The 20,187-nt window shown below is 40.2% G+C and overlaps 1 protein-coding gene across 4 annotated transcripts in view; it reads right to left on the reverse strand.

Moving 5' to 3' along the window:
• Positions 1-607: 607 nt before the first annotated feature.
• The window catches only part of poe (E3 ubiquitin-protein ligase-like protein poe), a 59,804-nt gene continuing 40,224 nt past the window's right edge, over positions 608-20,187 (reverse strand). For all 4 annotated transcript variants that reach the window (XM_089733095.1, XM_089733094.1, XM_089733096.1 and 1 more), the window contains 30 exons: positions 20,051-20,185; positions 19,844-19,943; positions 19,217-19,436; positions 18,627-18,820; positions 18,436-18,542; positions 17,943-18,103; positions 17,313-17,453; positions 17,132-17,232; positions 16,936-17,045; positions 16,707-16,837; positions 15,930-16,151; positions 14,199-14,348; positions 13,640-13,721; positions 13,427-13,564; positions 12,995-13,192; positions 11,980-12,170; positions 11,696-11,884; positions 11,451-11,619; positions 9,493-9,728; positions 8,378-8,498; positions 7,604-7,878; positions 7,020-7,154; positions 6,589-6,747; positions 5,977-6,159; positions 5,449-5,597; positions 4,798-4,927; positions 3,887-4,062; positions 3,058-3,198; positions 2,321-2,510; positions 608-1,730 (listed from right to left, as the gene is read on the reverse strand). In XM_089733095.1, the coding sequence (XP_089589221.1) occupies positions 1,506-1,730; positions 2,321-2,510; positions 3,058-3,198; positions 3,887-4,062; positions 4,798-4,927; positions 5,449-5,597; positions 5,977-6,159; positions 6,589-6,747; positions 7,020-7,154; positions 7,604-7,878; positions 8,378-8,498; positions 9,493-9,728; positions 11,451-11,619; positions 11,696-11,884; positions 11,980-12,170; positions 12,995-13,192; positions 13,427-13,564; positions 13,640-13,721; positions 14,199-14,348; positions 15,930-16,151; positions 16,707-16,837; positions 16,936-17,045; positions 17,132-17,232; positions 17,313-17,453; positions 17,943-18,103; positions 18,436-18,542; positions 18,627-18,820; positions 19,217-19,436; positions 19,844-19,943; positions 20,051-20,185 (4,859 nt within the window). In that variant the 3' untranslated portion in view covers positions 608-1,505. The remainder of the gene's footprint in view (positions 1,731-2,320; positions 2,511-3,057; positions 3,199-3,886; positions 4,063-4,797; positions 4,928-5,448; positions 5,598-5,976; positions 6,160-6,588; positions 6,748-7,019; positions 7,155-7,603; positions 7,879-8,377; positions 8,499-9,492; positions 9,729-11,450; positions 11,620-11,695; positions 11,885-11,979; positions 12,171-12,994; positions 13,193-13,426; positions 13,565-13,639; positions 13,722-14,198; positions 14,349-15,929; positions 16,152-16,706; positions 16,838-16,935; positions 17,046-17,131; positions 17,233-17,312; positions 17,454-17,942; positions 18,104-18,435; positions 18,543-18,626; positions 18,821-19,216; positions 19,437-19,843; positions 19,944-20,050; positions 20,186-20,187) is intronic.

Raw genomic sequence — 20,187 nt, forward strand, 5'->3', positions numbered from 1 at the left:
TTGAGCTCACGGGGCTCAAACCTGACGACGTTGCTAACACTAACCCTAGCAAGAGCAGTGCTTCGCAGAATCTACCACCGGATTGGAAACGCGACCAGTTGAGAAGATCCGGCGAGAAACTCAGTGAGCTGTGTCTGTGGGTTTTTTTTTATTCCTTTGATGGGTGGACGAACTCACAGCCCACCTGGTGTTGAATGGTTACTGGAGCCCATAGACATCTACAACGTAAATGCGCCACCCATCTTGAGATATAAGTTCTAAGGTTTCAGGATAGTTAGTAACTATTAGTTACAACGGCTGCCCTACTCTTCAAATCGAAACGCATTACTGCTCACCGGCAGAAATAGGCGAGGTGGTGTTACCTATCCGTGCGGACTCATAAGAGGTCCTACCACCAGTAAACATTTTTTCGCCAAGCCCTTCCTCGTATTCAAGAATTAACAAGAAGAAATCGTAGTACTCTTTTAATCAGCTATCGAGAATATCACTGTTACTGTTTATAATATATGTATATGATCCCTGAAGCAGTCGTGGTTTAGGAGACACGCTAAATGAGTCCCCTAGTCTTTCTCCTTTCAATTCCACAATCAAAATAAAACAAAACCACAAGCTGAAACTATTTATTTGATCGCGATATAAAAAGCAACGATTACATTCAAAGCCCAAATAACACACTATTAATTTTCAAGAATATAAGCCGGTTCAATTATATTGGTTCAAACGCTATTGTTAATTTAACGAATATTGTTACAAGTAAACATGTTTTTATTTAGAGAAAGAGTCCCTGACCAAACAGAGAATGGATGCGTCGACGCAGTGCCCGTAATAGACCAGGCTAACCTCAGGACGTACTCAGCTATTTCACGGCTAGTGATTTTTAAAATCATATTAGTTGAAATCAAATCGATCATGTTTGAGTGACGAGATGGAACGCGCGTGAAATGCTGTGTAATGCTGGGGCTACATTAGCGGGCTACGGCGAATATTCGTGTAGCCGAGTAGATTGTTGTATTGCGTAGTATTCGGGCGAAGACGATGCACTATCGGATGTACTACAGTGTCGGTAAACTGACGCGTATCAAAGGGATTTGTCGCGACAATATTCACTTAGGTGGCTACACCTACGTCACTTCAGTGTCGTCCAGATTTTAATGCGATACGAACGTGCTTGTTTTCTTGTACACCGTGGAGTGGAGAAACTAAAAAGTGTTGAAATTCATTAAAAAAAATTTTATTGCTTAGATGGGTGGACGAGCTCACAGCCCACCTGGTGTTAAGTGGTTACTGGAGCCCATAGACATCTACAACGTAAATGCGCCACCCATCTTGAAAATCAATTAATTGTATTTAAATCACGACTCTGTCGCACACAACACAGCCCGGCACGATGTATCGCTTAATCTTCGCCCGCTAATGTAGCCCCAGCATAAAGTTGATTAATGAATCATTGGGTAAGGTTAGCCGGTCATACATCCGTTGTGGCACTGCGTGACCCGGGGCCTTCCTCAAGGCATCTCCTCGATGGTGGCCCGTATGAAGGCGTCAGGGTCGGGCAGGTCGCGCAGCAGGCCGGCCGCGTCGCAGAACTCGGCAAAGGAAGCGCAGGGCAGCAGCTCGTCGGTGAGAGTGGTCACGACGCGTTCGGCCGCCTTCGCGTTGGCCTCGTCGTTGTGGCGGATGTATTCCGCTAGCTTGACGGGCCATTGCTCCACTGTCGCCGCCGATACGCTCTGAAAATCAAATTCATCTTCTTAAAACTGTCTGAATATTGAGAATATAAAAAAAAAATAACAGCGTGTTTTGAATATATTACCACTTATTTCTAATAATGTATGTTTATTTTTTGTTTGTAGGGTATTTATATTTTTATACTTGTCGCTTCATAATACGTCAGTTGCCACTTTTTACAAATGTCAATGCACATTACGGGCCCATATTCGCATGGCTGAGGTGGCCATTAAGTAAAACTGACAATCGATTTTGGGACTAGCATAAAAATGTACATGCAACTAACTACGTATTCAGTGAACGTTATTATTTAATTGACCTTTGGCCTTTTTTTCTTTTTCTACCTATGCTATCAGCATAAAAAAAGGTTCTCAAGGCTGTCCTTAAGAGGCTATTGTAGCGTAACTTTAACTAGTAGGTGAGCTCACGGGGCTCAAACCTGACGACGTTGCTAATACGAACCTTAATTAGAGCAGTGCCTCGCAGAATCTACCACCGGATCGGAAACGCGACCCACTGAGAAGATCCGGCGAGAAACTCAGTGGGCTGTGTATGAGGGTTACCTCCGTACCAAGTACTGCACGCAACTAACCTTGAACATGACATTATAGAGTAGATCGACGACGGCGTGGAAGGTGACGTAGGGTTTGTATTCGGCCCAGGGCTTGGGCTCGCGGTCCTCGCCGACGAGCGCGCGGCGCGGCGCCCCGCCCGGCCCGGTCGCGCGGACCTGCCCCAGCAGTATCATGCGCTTCAGTTGGTCGATCTTCTGAGTACGCCATCTGAACAGAGTCATTATCTTTATCATTCACAAATTCAACTTGAGAAACAATGTAGAAACATTAAAGTGCAGTAATAATGTTTATTTGGTATTAAAGTTTCTTTTTAAGTTTATGTAAAATTCAAACTATGTTTACGGTTTAATTTTGCGTTCATTGTAGCCACTATAGTATTTCCCACGTTTCGTTTATTTATTTATTTCAATTTAAATACATTCATATTGCTTTTAGTGTATGTGTTTATGTGTTCAATTTATATATCAATGCACCTAACATTCTTTTTTCAACATTTATTTTGGTCGACTGGCAACATGAAGTCCGCCAATGTATACATATAAAATGTAATAAACAAAAGCATTTCATTAACACAAGCTCATGGCCCATTTAAGTGATTACCGGAACCCTTAGCTTAAGACGGTGCACCTCCCTTTCAACCGAAATGCTCAGCGACAGATAATCGTAACTACCAATGTGGGATGACAATCCGTATCAACACTGGTAGAGCTGATTTGATGGCAAATATTTTGTTATAATTTACGCTTGTACTTACTTGGAATGAGGGTAGAGCGTCAGCATGAGTGTGAGATAGTAGAGCGGGCCTTCGGCTTCGTGGCACGACTCTAACAGGCGGCTGGGCGCACAGCCCAAGTACGTCTCCAGCGCAGATACCTCGCGCGCAGCCACGCGGCTCCTGCGTGCATTCATCAGCATTGTACTACAAACTACCAGTATTTTACTTTTGCACGTGTTTAAATTGTAGGGGCTCCCAAAATTATTTTGCCTATTGCCCACTTTGAGAATAGATTATGTTCTAGCGCTCCCATTTTTTCACCAACTTAAAAACTACTATAGTGAGAGCTCAGTCGGAGTCTAAGAGTCCTCCTAGATGAAATTACAAATAGCCTACCAAGCCTCTACACAACGCCCCCATTTTTTTCTGGGTCTCTTACCTCCCCTCTTTAGGACTGCAGCGCCTACAAGGGGGCGTTATCGCCCACTTTGGGAAAGGCTGCTCTATCTGATTATTTTGTATTTGTTGCCTACTATTCTCTTAGAAAAAAATAATTACATGTTATTTTATGCAGTGCTAGTGCTAGTGCAGATCCAGGTCTTTTTTTTATTGCTTAGATGGGTGGACGAGCTCACAGCCCACCTGGTGTTAAGTGGTTACTGCAGCCCATAGACATCTACAACGTAAATGCGAAACACACCTTGAGATATAAGTTCGAAGGTCTCTTACAACGGCTGCTCCACCCTTCAATCCGAAACGCATTACAGCTTCACGGCAGAAATAAGCAGGGTGGTGGTATCTATCCGCGCGGACAATACGGATTTACAACAATATTGGTTGGGGTTGTTCTTGGACAGCGAGTACGCACGTGTTGATGACGTATAGCGCCATGTGGAGCAGGGCCGGCACGAGCTGCATGTTGGAGAGCGGGCCGCCGCCGCCGGTGTCGTCGTGGAAGGTCCGGCCGCGCGCGAACCGCAGCAGCAGCAGCTTGAGGTCGTGCAGCGTGCCCAGGTGACTGATGTCGCGGTGACCGGTGCACTCCTGTATTTATTTATACCAGTGAGAATCACTGCGGGATCGCAGTAGTCGAAATTCGACTATAATTAATTAAAATTATAAGTTTGAAAATTATTATGGTTCTACTAGCTGACCCGGCAGACTTCGTAGTGCCTCAATCGATAAATAAAAGACCTAAACTTTGGTATAAAATAAACTGAAAACAAAAAAAATCCGTCCGACGGATCCGATCCGATCCGTCCGGGGACACATTAAAGAGATAACAAAATTGTTATTTTTAATTAATTCCGAGTATTTTCATATTTATCTACCTTTTAAACCTTCTCTGGACTTCGACAAATAATTCAAGACCAAAATTAGCCAAATCGGTCCAGCCGTTCTCGAGTTTTAGCGAGACTAACGAAAAGCAATTCATTTTTATATATATAGATAGAAGCTAGATAGATAGATTACGTTTATATGAATTACCTATTTACGCTCTGTAGGGAATCTATCTTGCAAACTAAATGATTATTGCGATAACTCATCGCAAACTGACTTCAGTAACGTCAATTGTGTCGGTGCCTACGAACGACGGTATAATATCTTAAGAATTTCGTAATTTAAGATAAACATTTCCGGTCAGGTACTTCCGCTTATTTGCAATTGCTGGCGTGCAATTCTGGAATACCAGCGATATTGACGAGTGGGTATCGCACTGCGGAGCTTCGCGAGTTCTGCTCGTATATGGACCAATTCCAGTTAAAAACGCATTTTCACCTGTATGTAAGTTGTGTGACGAGCCAGACAGCTGGCGAAGGCAGACTCCGGCACGTGCGGCCCCCACAACGGCAACAGTCCGTTACAACGCGTCGAGGCGTTTTGCAAAGCGGCACTCTCCCACTCATCTCTACAATCAAAGAAATCAATATTACTTATAACGTGACCTCTCTCAGTATTAAAAAAAAACACAATAAGCATTACAGGATTCAAAATAAAACGTTTACGTCGCAGATACCGAAAACGGCTCTCTTAATCACAGAAGTGTCACTTCTCACAAATATAACTACAGAAGTTAAACTTCGACACATTTGCTTACCAGCAACGTTAATTCAAATGATAACGTAATGTTTTATTTTACATGTATACGTGTTAGGATTTCGAACAACCATTAACATATGTATGTACGTATGTATCACTACATAGTATAAAACAAAGTCGCTTTCTCTGTCCCTATAACCCATATGTATGCATAAATCTTTAAAACTACGCAACGGATTTTGTTGCGATTTTTTTTAATAGATAGAGTGATTGAAGAGGAAGGTTTATATGTATAATAACATCCATTAAATAGTGGACAAATCAATAATAAATTACAGTTTCCGAAGCGAAGCGTGGGCGGGTCGCTAGTTTATGTATATATATAATCACCTGGCTCGTGCGAGTCTAACGGCGGCCATGTGGCACTCCACGTGCACGATGTTGTAGTGGGAGACGGTGGTGTAGCCGAGCGTCTTGCGGGCGCGGGCTTCGTACTCGTCGATCGGGCAACGCTTCGTGAATGTGTAGATACCGAGCACCTATTAACGAATTTATTTATGTAATATTCATGGTCTAAGCGATGACATATCTGATGTACTTATAACAAGTGATACGACTACGCCTGTCCATATCACGTAGCCGGACACCAATTTTTCTAATAAAATACGTACATAACTGATAGCCTTGAAAATGTACCGCATTCAAGGAATTTTATCGTTGTCAAAATCACAAAAGAAAATTATTTGCGTAATTATTATACAATTAACACATAGACTTCAATTCTCAAGATAAATGTATTATCTATGCCCGCTTGAGATTTACCATTTCATTGATGTGAAATTAAAAATACTTTTGGAATGATCGCTAATATGTACAAATTTTATGTATGTAGGCATTTGTATGCATGTCGTCGATTACCTTGGTGGGTTGGTACTTGTATCCCTCGCGACAGATGCAGCAGACGGCGCCCGCCTCCTCGGCGAGGTCGGCGACCTGCTGCGTGAGGGAGCAGTGCGCCGTGACCTGCCCGCGCTCGTTGCTGCGCATGCCCAGCGCGCCCAGCTGCCGCTCGCGAACCGCCATCGCTAACCGTTTCTTCTCCTGTGTTCATACAATCATGTACATGTATCACCTTCGACAAAGCGGCACGACACGAGAACCCTCATCGTGGCCGCCGGTAATTACATTCCCGATCCTGCGGACAGAATGGAAGGCAGTCGACGTCGCCCAAAACACGTCATTTCGGATCCTCCCTATCCATTAACGGTGCTTTTAGGTACCACAAGCACCGGTCATCGTTCCCGTCGAACCCGTCGCTTGCAACGAAGGGTTCGACGAGTAAATTAACCCATAGACACAGCCCACTGAGTTTTCAGCGGGTCTTCTCAGTGGATCGCGTTTTCCGATCCGGTGGTAGATTCTACGAAGCACTACGACGTCGACTCTTTACCATTCGGTCTACAGGATCGACTATAAAAACAAATCCTAAAGCTAATCGAATATATACAAATCCCCTCTACAACCACAGACCTGTCTGGTGAATTCTCGGACTTGTTGTATTTTGGCTGCGCACTGCGGCTGAGACCGTAGCGCTTCGAGCAGGTTCTCGGCGAGGGATCCCACGTGTTCACCAGAAGACACTTGTTCCAGACGATGCACAATCGGAATAACTTTCTCGCATACCAGCATCTGAACAAATTGTAATTTTAGCAGCAATGTACTTAAACAAGGCATAGCCTTGTCATACAAATAAATAAAAAACTTAAGTTTTATATTTGCATGAAACATAATAAAAATATTTAAATTACAAACACATATATTTTAAATGCAAACAAACTTTCTCTTTATTTATGATTAACATTACATTCAGTTTTCTTTGTTTTAGATATACGACAAGCATGTAACGAACTTAGTCAATCTCCATTCACCCAATCTAATAAACGTAATCGATGAAAACTTACTTGAGTTGGTTCATGATCAGCAGCAAGTCCGGTGAGGAAGCGTAGTATATATTTGAGAGCGGGACGACTGATGAACTCTTTAAGATCGTCCGAATCAGAGCACACTAAGGTCGGCTTTACGCATGGAGCGTGTTTCTGGAAATGACAAATAATTACGTAATCTATATATATAAAAACGAATTACTGTTCGTTAGTCTCCCTAAAACTCGAGAACGGCTGGACCGATTTGGCTAATTTTGGTCTTGAATTATTTGTGGAAGTCCAGAGAAGGTTTAAAAGGTAGATAAATATGAAAATGCTCGGAATTAAATAAAATTACAATTTTGTTTTTCCTTTGATGTCTCCCCCGTCGGACGTATTCCTTTTGTTTCTTTTAAGTTTATTTTATACAAAAGTTTAGGTATTTTATTTATCGATTGAGGCACTACGAAGTCTGCCTGGTTAGCTAGTAAACAACAATTACCTATTAAGAGTTATTTGAGTTTCTTCTCAACAGCCATGGCTAGCAGAGACAGCAGTAGTTAGCAGCTGAATACAACGGCAACCATAGATTATGTTTTTAAAGTAACAAAAAAAAACCTTACCACAATATACTCGAGTGCATCACGAACAACCCCAAGCGATATGAGGTAGTCCTTCAGGGTGCCTCCGATCGAATTCCGCTCAATGTTCGCGCAGAGCACACAGAACAGCTCCATACGGAATTCCTCCTCTGTCCATTGTTCAGAATCGAGTTTGTCGAAGTCCAGCACGGGTTTGAAGTGATCAACCAGCATAGCCATTTTGAGGTCATTGCCGTAGACGAGTGCAGCTAGGACACGAGTCAGATGTCCGAGGGCTACTGAATTGTTGCGTATTCCTAGAAAACAATTTTTTTTATTGCTTTGATGTGTGGACGACCTCACAGCCCACCTGGTGTTAAGTGGTTACTGGAGCCCATAGACATCTACAACGTAAATGCACCACCCACCTTGAGATATAAGTTCTAAGGTCTCAGTATAATTACAACGGCTGCCCCACATAGGCATAGAAATAGGCAGGGTGGTGATACCTACCCGTGCGGATGCACAAGAGGTCTTACCATCATTAATTACGCAAATTATAATTTTGCGGGTTTGATTTTTATTACACGATGTTATTCCTTCACCGTGCGAAGTCAATCGTGAACGTTTGTTGAGTACGTATTTCATTAGAAAAATCGGTAACCGCCTGCGGGATTCGAACACAGGTGCATCGCTAGATACGAATGCACCGGACGTCTTATCCTTGAGGCCACGACGACTTCAAAATTCACGGGTTGATCATATTTTTTTAGCATAGTTTTATTTAGTTGTAGAATAATTATATATTTTAATTACCAGGGCATTCGGTGCAGTTGAGCAGTGCTTGCACATATTCGGGTCCGCCAAACGTGAGTGAGAATTGCAAGAACGACTCCAGACTTTCACTCGCGGCGACGGTTAAAATACGTTCCATAATCTGTTAAACGACAACCATTTGGTTACAACTTTTTAGGGCAAAATGGTTTATTTATTTATTTCAAGGTGAAGGAATGGTTGCAGGATTTATCAGAGTATTTCGTTTTAGTTGATGAATAACTAACACCATAAAACTTTTCTCACTAAGTAAGAACGGTTTATTTTTTATCAATGTGAATGTTATAATTGATACAATTGTAGATTTGAAAAAAATATTTGTGATAAATGTTTGCTTTCAGTTTTGAATTCAATTGTTTTCGTATCCGATTTGGTAACATTAAATGTATAAAGTTTAAATTGTATTATTTAACTTTATTTTAACTATACTACAACACTTTTAATTTTTGCATTAAAACACAGTGATGCAGGGCTGAATCTATTATGAGCCTCCGCAGATCAGTAGCAACGTTGTGCGTTTTGCTCTCTCGAAGAAATCATTTCTTTCAGTATCAATTAAAAATATTATATTTTTAGGCTCCCCGCGCACTAGGCAGCCTGGCTGCGGCAACCGAAATATTTGAGCAGCCAGTTATAGCAGCCAATCGACGCCAATTTATGATCTTTTCATTGAGCGATTTGGACTTTATCTTGTAAAAAACGCAAAGCAAAGAAAAGACACTGAATTATCCTTTTTTTCTAGAATGCCATTCAAAAGGCTTATTCTATAACTGTTTTAAAGATGTTTATACATACCCAGACCGATTTTTTTAAATACAAGAGATTGTACAAGCATGCTGTGTCATAACTAACATATGGCAAAACGAATATGCATTGGCGGGAACTGACAGCAGCCACATACATTCGCCAACACTCGCTCTGGCTGCCGTGCAACAGGCGCGTTGTATTGGCTGCCGCAGCCAAGAGTTCCGGGTTGCTTATGTGCGCGGGGAGTCTTAATGTAATAATGAATATCGATAAAAATAACGATGGCATTTCATACACGAGCTCCAGCTATTGTTTTATCAGTAAAGAATCACTAGTAAAACTCTCGATACCTCTAGCAGCTGGTAGACGAGTGGCGCGCGCGGCAGATCCTTCTCGTCGATGGCGGCGAGGTGCAGCGCGTGCAGCAGGACGGGCAGCGCTCGCGTGTGCGCCCGCGTCAGCACCCGCACGCAGCGCCGCACGCGCGCGCACAGCGCCACCAGCCGCAGCAGCGTGCCGCACAGCCCGCGCGCCGCGCCCACGCGACTAATGGCCGACAGCCGCTCCAACATCACCTCGAGTCCGCCTGCACATGATATCAGTCATTATAAATCCAAACAAAAAAACAATACATGTGTACAACGTGGTAGAAGTGACTCTTTCAAATTAAAATACAATTATCCTAAATGTCTAAGTATATTTAAAATTTTGTCATTAGTAAATGGTAGTTTTCCAATTACAGCACAAGAGCGCATTATGCGGCATAATGCTCAACTAAGCTTCAGTATAATTCAGCATTGTGCGTCACTGAATCGCATTATGCTCTGTAAAATTTACAGAGCATAATGTGACTGTGCTGTAATTGAAAAACTAGGAGTGGGTAATATCGGTTTTGCCGCGTATCGAATCGTAACTATATATCGAGGATCAATATCGGATATTGAATCTATATATTTTCTGAATCTATATATTGATGGATGCTAGTAGATTTTCTCGATTCATGATATTTGAGATTTGAAACGATACGCTGATATAATATCGTAGTAGATATAGATTTAAGTCAACGTTATACGGTCGGTTTTCTGATATCAATTTATAATATGATCTTACAGTAATAAAAAGAACATGAAAATAAAAATATCAAAAAAACTTTCCTTCATGCTTTTACCAGGCTTAGGACTTGCTACATTATTTTCAGTTTTTAGTATTTTGTGTCTTAATTTAAAATTACAAAATATACCAAAAGAGTGTAGATTTCAAAAGTTTAATACATACACAAGAAATAAACTCAATTATTTGGATTCAACTAAAAATAGAAAAATGTGTACTTTAAAAATCAAACACAAAAAACTTTTAAGTATTTATAAACACTTGTCCAAAAATTCTAGTTCAAGGTCAAAGCGCGTGAAATTAAATTCAACGATGCAAATAGGCTATACTGCATTCAAGTTAGGGTCGAAAGTTGAAACTTCTTTCCTTAATTGTATCCTGCTGATACGCTAAGAATAATCTACAGACATATGGACTTAAATATAAGGTTTACAATTGTATGGATAATGCCTGTTTCTGTTTCATTCATCACATGATATCCCTATCGTGCGCTCACTCACTCTGGCCGATTCGATACGAACCGAACCAAACGAATATTGCTGATATTAACGAATCGGTACGATATGCCGATGCGCATCACATCGAGCAATATCGTGTATCGGCTGATATCGAAATATAGATTTCGATTCACGAATCGGTACGATATGGCGATGCGCATCACATCGAGCAATATCGTGTATCGGCCGATATCGATATATAGATTTCGTGCGGGGCGATATCGGATTCAACGATATTGCTGCGATATATAGATATTGAATCTATATACGATTTATATCACCCACTCCTATGAAAAACTACCAAATAATTGTAAATCATCTTTTATAGTATGAAGTAGCGCCATCTGTAAATTGATATTTTAACTTCACGTACAATCCTAAATTAAAATTCATTACAAGAGGTTTCATACACACGTTACTTTTAAAAATCTCATAGATAATGCTGTATTAAAAAAACACTACACTGAGAATGTCCCATGCGTTCTATCTCATTCTCTCGCCGGCTGAATCCTATACATTTATGTGTTTGTGTCTCTATGGACTTATTTTTTCGTTTCATCGAGTTTGAAATCAAAACGATTCTAAAGAAGTTTCACTTCAACAACAAAAATCATTTGAATAATAACTTTACTTTGTATTTCTCGAAATTTAAGGCCTTCAAATAAAATATATTAAAAAGTAATTTCGCAATTAATACATACCACAATCCGCTAAGACGTTGGCCATGCGGTACAACTGTTCATCGTCGACTGCTTCCGCATTGGTTTGGCTTAGCGTCTCGACAAATTCTTCGGTAGCGTCACCGAGCAAGCCTCTCATTCGGTACACCACTCTCATCGCGTCCACGCCTTCGCCAGAGGTGCACCATACCTATGAGTTTATTTATCACAATTTACCAAAATCATAGTAGATTTGTGATTTTAAGCTTTACAAGTTTACTATTTACCTTCTTGTAGACGTCCTTGACTGGTAGATCGAGGGACATGATCTTATTACAGACAAGCAATTCCATTCCGTTGTCGTCTTCCAGCAAAGCTACCAGCTCACAGTCGGTGCAAATTTTGTTCTTTACATCACGCATCAATGGTCCCATGCCCGGTTCGAGAGAAGAATAAGGATTTCCTAACATTCGACCCTGCAGACAATAAACAAGTAATGTATAGTATACTGTAGAACGTTATATATAGCCTATAATAATGGGCAAAGTATTGATAGTTTAAGTGTATTCACCTGCAAAAAGTCCTCTTGTTGTGGATCTTTCTCAAGTGTGAGGAAGAACTCTCCGATCTCGTTCTCTTCCGGGTAGATGATGGAGCAGAGACGTTCGAAAATAAAGACAGGGGTGCGGTAATCGTGCAACGGATACTTCTTTACTGTTTCTATACAGACGGCCATAAACTCTGCTGTTTCTGCTTCAGTTCCTGTTTAAAAATATTTAATATACTATTACCGAGTCCAGGCAACTCCCGACCGGAAACCAGTGCTACACTATAAAAACGAGCCCTCGCTGCGCCTTCGCCCCCCCAGCCCCCCACCCACTTAATGTCCGAACAGCATTATACCCCCCTGCCCTACGTGGCAGGGAGCTTCTGCCCCGGTAGTGGGGTTCGCCCCGAGGCCCGTTCCGTGCCCCCATAAGGGGGTACGACGAATCCGATTGATTGCCTTCGCCCCTTTTTGTGCGTGGCGTTCGTGCGTAGCGGTTCTTATTAAAACTTGATGAGGCTTGTTGTGTAATTTTAACAGTTTTGGTTAACAGTAGATTGAAATCACTTTGTTAGAAGTTTTGGTTAATTTAGTGAAATATATTTAGGCCAGTTCTGTGTAATTTCTTTGCTTTTATTAACTTCCTCAATTATGGTCGGTAATAATACATTAAAACGATTAATCAACAGCGTTTGTTAGATGTCGAAGTCAACGACAAACTACAACCGAGGGGCTAGTAAATTTCATTTTACTGGTGGTAGGACCTCTTGTGACTCCGTGCATATAGCTACCACCACCCTGCCTATTTCTGCTGTGAAGCAGTAATGCGTTTCGGTTTGAAGTATGAGGCAGCCGTTGTAACTATTGCTTGAGAGCTTAAAACTTATATCTCAAGGTGGGTGGCGCATTTACATTGTGGATGTCTATGGGCTCCAGTAACCACTTAACACCAGGTGGGCTGTGAGCTCATTCACCCATTTAAGCAATAAATAAAAATATATTTGACAGGTGGAGAGGGAGTAGACTAGAACCAACTCACCCGTAGTCATCTCCTCGAGCAGTTCGAGTAGTTTCTCTTGCGTGTCGTCGGTGAGGCGCGTGCGCTGCACGACCAGGCGCCGCAGCGACAGGTAGCCGCCCAGCACGGCGCCCACCAGTCTACCCTTGTACGTGCGTCGGGCGCCGCCATCCTCGAGGAACATCGCCAATAGCTCCGTCAGACGCTTCAAGGCGTAACCTGCACAAAACAAAAGTGTGAATCTCAACATCATAAATCCCTTTTTCATTCAAATTCGGTCCTTTTTATTCCTTTTTCTTCTACACTACCATTTTTACATAAGTTATTTAAATACATTTTTTTAGTACATTTTTAGCTCAATTGAATTTGGAAAAAATATTTCAATAATTTAAATGCCGGGTCTGGGTCTCACTCATATCACTAACTAAACTAAGATATATACTATAACGGTACCTTGAGCCAGATCAGAAGTTAATGTTGTCTCTTCAAGACGATGCAACTGTTCAATCTCCTTGGTCATTAGATCAGCTATTTGTTGCAGCACACCACGCAACGCGAGGAACTGCTTCCACGGCGCTTCAGAAGCTAAAGCTGAATGAACAATTGAGTTTTAGTTGTTATATTATTTTACAAACAAATCACGGATTCAAAAGAAATAAAGCTTACTTTGATATAGTTGTAAAAACTGTTCACTGGCTTCTCCGGCGTCACCGACTTGAGGTAGAAAACTGGTCAGAAGTATCAGTACCTAGGATGTTTTGTATTTTGTTTTAATAAAGTTCAACTCTTCTAAAATATCCACGATATTATTTATTCATCCTTTGAGCGCGAACCGTCGACAGATCGATTTTCTATTAATGCGTATAATGTGCGGGGCGTCGGAATATCGATTATTGTGCAGTTTGATTTTAGGTATTAGATATCAACCTGTACGGACGTGTCTTAGCACCCGCATTTATAACGTTATTAAATATTTATAAATAACCATTTAAAATTATTCTGCTGTGAATTTAGCATTAATTTTTGTACTTTCTTAATGTTAGTTTTTTATCAGATCTTTTTTTCAAAAATACTTTAGCAATTTTTGCATTTTAAATAAAAATAAGCACAGAACTAAAACGGGTTAATATAATCGAACAAAATCAACACAAACATGGACATTGTATGACAAATATATTTAATGTTAACTTTTACTTCCGTCTCCCGATGTAAAATATCAACTTACTGCCTTAGTTCTGTCGTAAGAGTCACACAGCGACTTGACCATCTGACAAGCCGTGTCTCGGGCGATACGGGAGCTGGGATCGAACATCACCGGACGAAGCCAGCCGCCGTCGTCCAGCGAGAGCGGACGCATGCCGTGAGATAACAGCATCTGTGACAATCATATTAATTAAATTAATACTGAGGCTGTGTTTCATTTGTTTGTTATACCATGATGATATTTTGTTGTCATTTGACAATTTGTAGGTTATTTGTTATTTTGCATAAATATTTAGACATGACATACACATTTTTATTATCATATAGAATAATATAGGTTGTTTCCACGCATTCCTTTATCAGTATTAGCAGAAGAAGTGAAACCTCATAATGGCTTACTTTTGAGATATTGAATCTATTATACAATTCGATATTTAACTTAAAGAGTAAAGTCGAGTACCGGTAAAATGGGGCGATTAGGGATTGAGAGGCGAATCGGGAAAAAACCGGGAAAATCTTTCGACGCTCAATATAAGTTTTATATTCGTTGCAAAATCTTCCATTTTTTGTAGTTTAATAGTAGAATGTTGAAAGTTCACAAAACAACTCTGAATATGCATGATAATAGCTGCTAACTTATAAAAAATCGCGTTTCAAATTAACTTTCTGTGGTGGTCATTATTTTAGTGCTAGAAACTTTGCTCTCTTTTATTTATTTGATAATAATAGAAGACGACTATGATTTATAAACGTTATTTAGTATTTGAACCAGCATATATATTAAAGGTAAATCTCCGTTGTTATTGGTTTTAATGTATTTGATTAAATAAAAATACATGTAAAAATCTGTTGTTTTTGGGGATATTGGGGACGTCTTAGGTATAAATAACAACGAAAAAGGGGTCAATTGGGATGAGAATACGTGAAATGGAAACGACCTAAGTATAAATAGGTACAGGTTTGTAGGGTTGTCTATGTAGTTATAACAATATTTTTTAAATTTGTTGGTAAAAATCTGGTTTATTCGAAGCGAAATTGGGAATAAGTCTTTAGTTGAAATAGATAAGCAATTTAATGTAAGTAATTCGATTTTGCAGAGACATGTAACAAGATCAATGAAATCTCAAGGTGGACAAAAATGTCTAAGTAATACATAATAAAATATTTAATATTTGTTCAGAGTGGGGGTATTCATCTGATTAATCCATGGAATAACCGACACACCTAATCTCTTAACCCAGATAGAAATATCAGCCCCTAAGTACTTACCAAGAACGGAGAAATATAAACCGTTTCTAAGAAAGCCCACTATATATGTATAAATAAATATATATATATTTTGTTGTTAATGCACTGTCGATTGCACCTATAATTGAGGTGATGTCTGCCATGTACTTTTGTCAGTTTTCAATTTTTTTTATTGATGATCACTTTGTTGGTGCAACTAAATAAATAAATAAATTAAAACTATATATAAAAATAAAAGTAGTGCCAACCCTAGCAAATTTCTCATTTCGTCCCAATTAACCGCAATTTCCGGGTAAATAGGGATTACACCTATTTTTGTATTTTTTGCTTAAACTGGAATGCTAGTTGCATAATTTTAAATTAGACAACAAAGATGCCCCCAAGACTCAACCATTTTGATCCTGATATAGCATTATATACATCAACAACTACCTTAAAATTGCTCATAAAGTTGGAATTTGTCCCTAATCGCCCCATTTTACGGTACATGATTGTTGTTGTTTACCTTCTCCCTCCACTTGCCGACGTATTTGTGCGCGAGATGCAGGTCCCGCGGCGGGAGGGGCGGCGCGGCGGGGGCGGCGGGCGCGGCGCGGCACGACACCAGGCGGCGCCACTCGGCGTGCGGCACGTCGCCCGCGAGCCACGCCGCCAGGTCCACCACCACGTTGCCCACGGACGTGGAGAACGCCGTCGCAGACATGTTGTTCGGGGCCGGACTCTGTTCCTTTAAAAGTAATCACATTATAGATCGGTGAAAATATTTTTGTATTATTAAAAAAACATGTCAATAGAAGACCCAGCTCTCTATATTCCAAAAATTTACAATAATAAATATTATAAAAAGGGTGCGTGTACTTATGTAAGCGCGTAAGAAGTTATAATTTATTTTTATTAAAAAAAAAAATGTATTAATTTAAATTTTAATCGATTTAAAAAAAATTGATTAAACAACATTCTCAAACACACATATTGGACATCCCCTTTCTTGACATCGTATAAATTCGGTAATTCTCGGTACGGTTCGGAAAGTTCACCTGCGTTCAGTTACGTCGGTCGTATTGTAACGAGCGATTTAATGGGCAACTTCATTCTGTTAATTTTGTGTCACGGTGCGCACGCATCGTAAAATTTCACTCTCATCAATTTTTCATAACGCGCCTAAAGAAGTATAACTTTAAAAATCTTATACTCGACAAGCCGAGAAATAGGCTGCCTCAATATAGATTTAATGTAGAAATATAGATTTTTTATGTAAATTAAGTGCGTTTTAGTTATCTACCTTGGCATTCCCGTCCTTGGGTTGTTCTCCCTCGACGGGTGTAGCGGACGCGGCCGGCGCAATCGGCGCCATGAGCTCTTGCATGTATCTGAGGCAAGGCAACGCCACTTGTTGCAATGCATATTGATGAGCTGTTAATCAAATATTTTTTTTTATCAAAATGCTTCTTAAGTCAAAATAGTTTTTATTTAATATAATTTATAATAATTTTTTGCGTTCAATAACTTACAGTTAGGGGACGATGTATTAATCCCTGGGATATCAGCTAAGGCTTCAGGTTTTAGCAAAGAGCTCGCTGCGGGTGGTATCCCAGTTACTTCAGTGAGATGAGGGCAGCACCTGTAAAATTTACAACATGAACAAAATTTAATTACGAAGCTTTGTAAATTACATTTTTCAATGTTAGAACACTACTGTGTACTTACCACACCCAAAGTTTGACTGTGCAGCGAAGTCTAACTTCCCAGCACTCGACCGAATCGTGAACTTTGACAAGTGAGCCCAGAAGGACGACCAAGGGACGTACCTATAAATAAGCAATTAATTTAATAGTAAAATGACGTTTACATACTGTAATTTACATTCTGCGCACTGTTGTTATCTCACCGAATTGTTGTGATCCTGAGACGCGGCGTGTCCCATGAGCGACAAAGTGATTCTCTGAGTCAGCAGATTACAGAGTTGTTCGGTTGCAGGCAAGTTATCGCGCGTAACTAGGCATATCAACGCACGGACTTCTTCTTGACACTACAAACAGGAAATATTAATCTATACTAATATTATAGAGAGGAAAGATGTTTGTTTTTTTGTTTGTATTGAATAGGCTCCGAAACTACTGAACTGATTTGAAAAATTATTTCACTGTTGGAAGCTACACTATTCCCGAGTGACATAGGCTATAATCTTTTTTGAAAAAATTATCCTTACTAAAACTCCAATAATGTAACCCAAGATGTAAAAAAATTATCTAAAATATATCGCGTGCCCTGCGAAAACTATTGATAATAGAATAAAATAATGTACTACGACTGTAGTACACATTATTATTTACAAAAAGTGTCGCGCCAGCATATTTCTAAATATTATAGTCATGCCGCAATAAGTGTTTTTTTATTTAAAAAAATAAAACAACATCAAATATCGTTGAAATTTTTGTTAAAGACCCGGAGCGTGCCGCTTGTTTTCAATACAAATAGCAAATAATATGGCGGTGTTGGTTCCGGTGCACGTATGTACCTGCGGGGTCCCTCGGTGCAGGTTGTGCTGTACGAGTTCCTGCACTAGGCCGAAGCGACACAAGCGGTCCCGGTGCTCGGCTTGCGACGCGAGCGCGCGCAGCAATGTCAGGCAATGCTCCGCCGAGGCCAGGGAGCAACCGTAACATCCACCACCAGATTCTGTAAACAACATTAATACATAAGTTTATCTGGAAGATGAATATCGTATAGATTTTTTTTTACTCGGATGGTAGGACGACCTCAAAAAGCCCACCTGGTGTGAAGTGGTTGGTTACCCATAGACATCTACAACGTAAATACCACCACCCACCTTGAGATATGAGTTCTAAGGTCTCAGTATAGCTACAAGTGCTGCCCCACCCTTCAAACCGAAACGCATTACCGCTCCACGGCAGAAATAGGCAGGGGGTGGTACCTACCCGTGCGAACTCACAAGAGGTCCTACCACCAGTAAAAATACGCATATTAAGACTTTTAAATTTTGAAATTACCTTTGGTGAAGTCGCCATCATAGTTCTGCACAAGACCGGCGTACACGGGCAAGGTTTCTCCGTTCATTTGTTCACTCTGAGATCGGTCATAAGTCACTAACTCTTTCCTGTAGCAAGATAATCATTTGAAGTCACATTTGCATTATCAACAAAAAATATTATAATACCCAAATTTACGTCAACTCATATACCTGCAAGCTAGCACCTTCTGGATGATCTTGGACAAATCCTCGAAATGTCCCTTGCTGTCCACACAATACTTGTGCGCGAGGGTCTGTATGACGCGATTGATTTGAGCCCCACTGAATGCTGTAGTACTTGAATTGCTGTTCTCGTCGCCTGTGCGACTCTCCAGGCGATGTTCGGTTATCTTGTGTAAAAGAGACTGAAAAAAAACATTGTTAGAAATCTTAATAATGCCGTATGTATTGTTCTATCAAAACAATAATACCAATCGTTAAATATGTTGTAGGTCGGCCTTGCCAATTATATTATTAGTAAAATATATTTAAACTAGTTTTTGCCCGCGACTCCGTCCGCATGGAATAGTTACTTTGGCATAACGCTAAATTTTACCCCCACTTCATTTAAGTAGAAAGTGAAAATATTTTTGAATTATAGAATGTTAAGGAGCTATTTAAACCCCTATTTTGAAACATTCTTTATTGGTGCTATTGCGTTGGCCTTAGCACGACTCGACTCCAATAATTTAGGGCAGGGAGCATATAACATTATTTTTTTACTTATTTAGGAATATAAAGTAGCTCAAACAGATTCTTACTTCAAGTACGGGCTTATTAGAGACGAGTTGTCGATAGACCCTATCGGCTTTATCGAGCAGAGCGCCAATGGTCTGCACCATCTTCTTGCGCTCCTCGTCGTTCTCGATGGTGTCGACGGCGCAGCACGGTCGCGCCGTCAGCGTGTAGTCGAACTTCGCGTACTTGCAGAACCCGCACGCGTGACACAGGAACGGATCTTTTTCGTCGTAGTTTATAGCTCTGAACGTAAATGTACTTGTTAAAAAAATTGAAAAAAAAATCATATCTATACTAATATTATAAAGAGGAAAGATTTGTTTGTTTGTTTGTATTGAATAGGCTCCGAAACTACTGAACCGATTTGAAAAATTCTTTCACTGTTTGTAGGCTACACTATCCCCGAGTGACATAGGCTATATTTTTTTTATAAAAATAATAAAAATATAGATAAAAACAAATATTTTTAAATGAAAATAAAGTTAATTAAAATAATAATATTCAAACTATCTTTTTAATTTGCTATTTTTAGAAACCTGACGCCAATATAAGGGTTAATGTGTGTGTATTATAATTTTTTATTTTGAATTTTTTGTGACCCGAGCGAAGCCGGAGCGGGCCGCTAGTAACATATAAATCTGTACACGCACCGACACTTGTGACATTGAAAGACGTTTTCTCCGCAGTTACCACATACGCCAGGGTTCGCAGGCACAGATTGGGAACAACGTGGGCACTGTAGTGATTCTCCTATAAACAATTTCATAAGATTTAATTAAACAAAAACAAAAGTAAGTTTTTAAACAATTCAATCTAAATAACAACAATTTTGTAACAAAATTAATTTAAAAAACTACCGGTAGCTTGTTGGTTCTCATAGAAATCAGCATACTCCATCATTAGGTTACATGCCACTATTGGCAAAGGGAAATCAACACGAACTTCCGTCTGACCGGACTGTAGTTGAACGCGTTTAGCTTTATGCCACATTCCT

The sequence above is a fragment of the Bombyx mandarina genome, chromosome 15 (genome assembly GCF_030267445.1).
Source record: "Bombyx mandarina strain Sakado chromosome 15, ASM3026744v2".
In the NCBI taxonomy this organism is placed as follows: domain Eukaryota; kingdom Metazoa; phylum Arthropoda; class Insecta; order Lepidoptera; family Bombycidae; genus Bombyx; species Bombyx mandarina.